Below are 1139 nucleotides of genomic sequence, written 5' to 3'. Positions count from 1 at the left end.
CTAGAGCAGCGGTTCTCAACCTGTGGGTCACGACCCCTCTGGCGGTCGAATGACCCTTTCACAGGGGTCGCCTAAGACCATCCTGCATATCAGATATTTACATTACGATTCATAACATTAGCAACATTACAGTTATGAAGTAGCACCGAAAATAATTTTATGGTTGGGTCACAACATGAGGAACTGTATTTAAAGGGCCAGAAGGTTGAGAACCACTGATCTAGAGGCAGCCCACCCAAATAATGCCTGCCTAATTTCTTTCAGGCCCAAGTGAGGAATTTGGGATTCGATTAGCCAACCGCCCCTTCCTTGCATTGCGAGGCCGGTATGGGTATGTGGGCATCTCATCAGGACATGACCTCATGCAGTGCAACATGGACCAGCCCGACTGCATTCACCTGCTGCCCTGCCGCCAGGGCATTTACCATTTTCAGGGTGAGTAGCTCCTCACCCTCAGCTCACAGTCTAGCCCTGCCTCAGCCCCAACTCAGACCTCAGGGTCTGCCACTCAGGACCTGCTCATCATAAAGGGAAAACCAGAGTGTCTTTCAGTTTCCACACTTCTAGGCCTTCAGAGTGGGTTGGCAGAACAGCAGCCAGCCCTCCTGCATTCCCACGGAGGGGTCTGCCAGCGCAGGCCCGGCAGGGCAGCCAGGGAGGGTGGCATCTGTCCTGGGAGCCCCCTCAGAGGCAGCACTGCAGGATGCTCCCCTCCCAAATGGCGCACTGACCTGAGCTCTCCCCTCCCAGCACAGGGCGGATCCTTCTGGTCAATAACCTCTTTCGGCACCTTTCGCCCTTGGGGAAAGTTTGCCCTCAACTTCTGTATCGAGCTTCAGGGGAGCAACTTGCTCACAGTGCTGGCACCCAACGGCTTCTACATGCGATCCGACCGAAGCGGCACCCTGTTGGCAGACAGCGAGGACATTACCAAAGAGTGTATTTGGGAATTTTAGGTAAGGGACAGTGGGTAAGAACCTGGCGGAGCCCTGGCCGGTTTGGCTCGGTGGATGGAGCGTCAGCCTGCGGACTGAAGGGTCTCAGGTTCGATTCCAGTCAAGGGCATGTACCTTGGTTGCAGGCACATCCCCAGTGGTGATGTGCAGGAGGCAGCTGATCGATGTTTCTCTCTCATTGAT

At 54.9% G+C, this 1139-nt stretch overlaps 1 protein-coding gene across 2 annotated transcripts in view; it reads left to right on the top strand.

Moving 5' to 3' along the window:
* Positions 1–1139, top strand: part of FSCN3 (fascin actin-bundling protein 3) — a 9230-nt gene that overhangs the window by 5514 nt on the left and 2577 nt on the right. Inside the window, exons 5-6 of one of the 2 annotated variants that reach the window (XM_015568870.1) lie at positions 265–435; positions 756–956. In XM_015568870.1, the coding sequence (XP_015424356.1) occupies positions 265–435; positions 756–956 (372 nt within the window). Of the gene's footprint in view, positions 1–264; positions 436–750; positions 957–1139 lie in introns of both variants that reach the window. The other variant, XM_006771405.1, reaches the window with a different exon arrangement.

The sequence above is a fragment of the Myotis davidii genome, unplaced genomic scaffold, assembly GCF_000327345.1.
Source record: "Myotis davidii unplaced genomic scaffold, ASM32734v1 scaffold705, whole genome shotgun sequence".
In the NCBI taxonomy this organism is placed as follows: Eukaryota; Metazoa; Chordata; class Mammalia; order Chiroptera; family Vespertilionidae; genus Myotis; species Myotis davidii.
The sequence above is the reverse complement of the archived record's forward strand: the minus strand, read 5'-3'. Positions and strand labels throughout refer to the sequence as shown.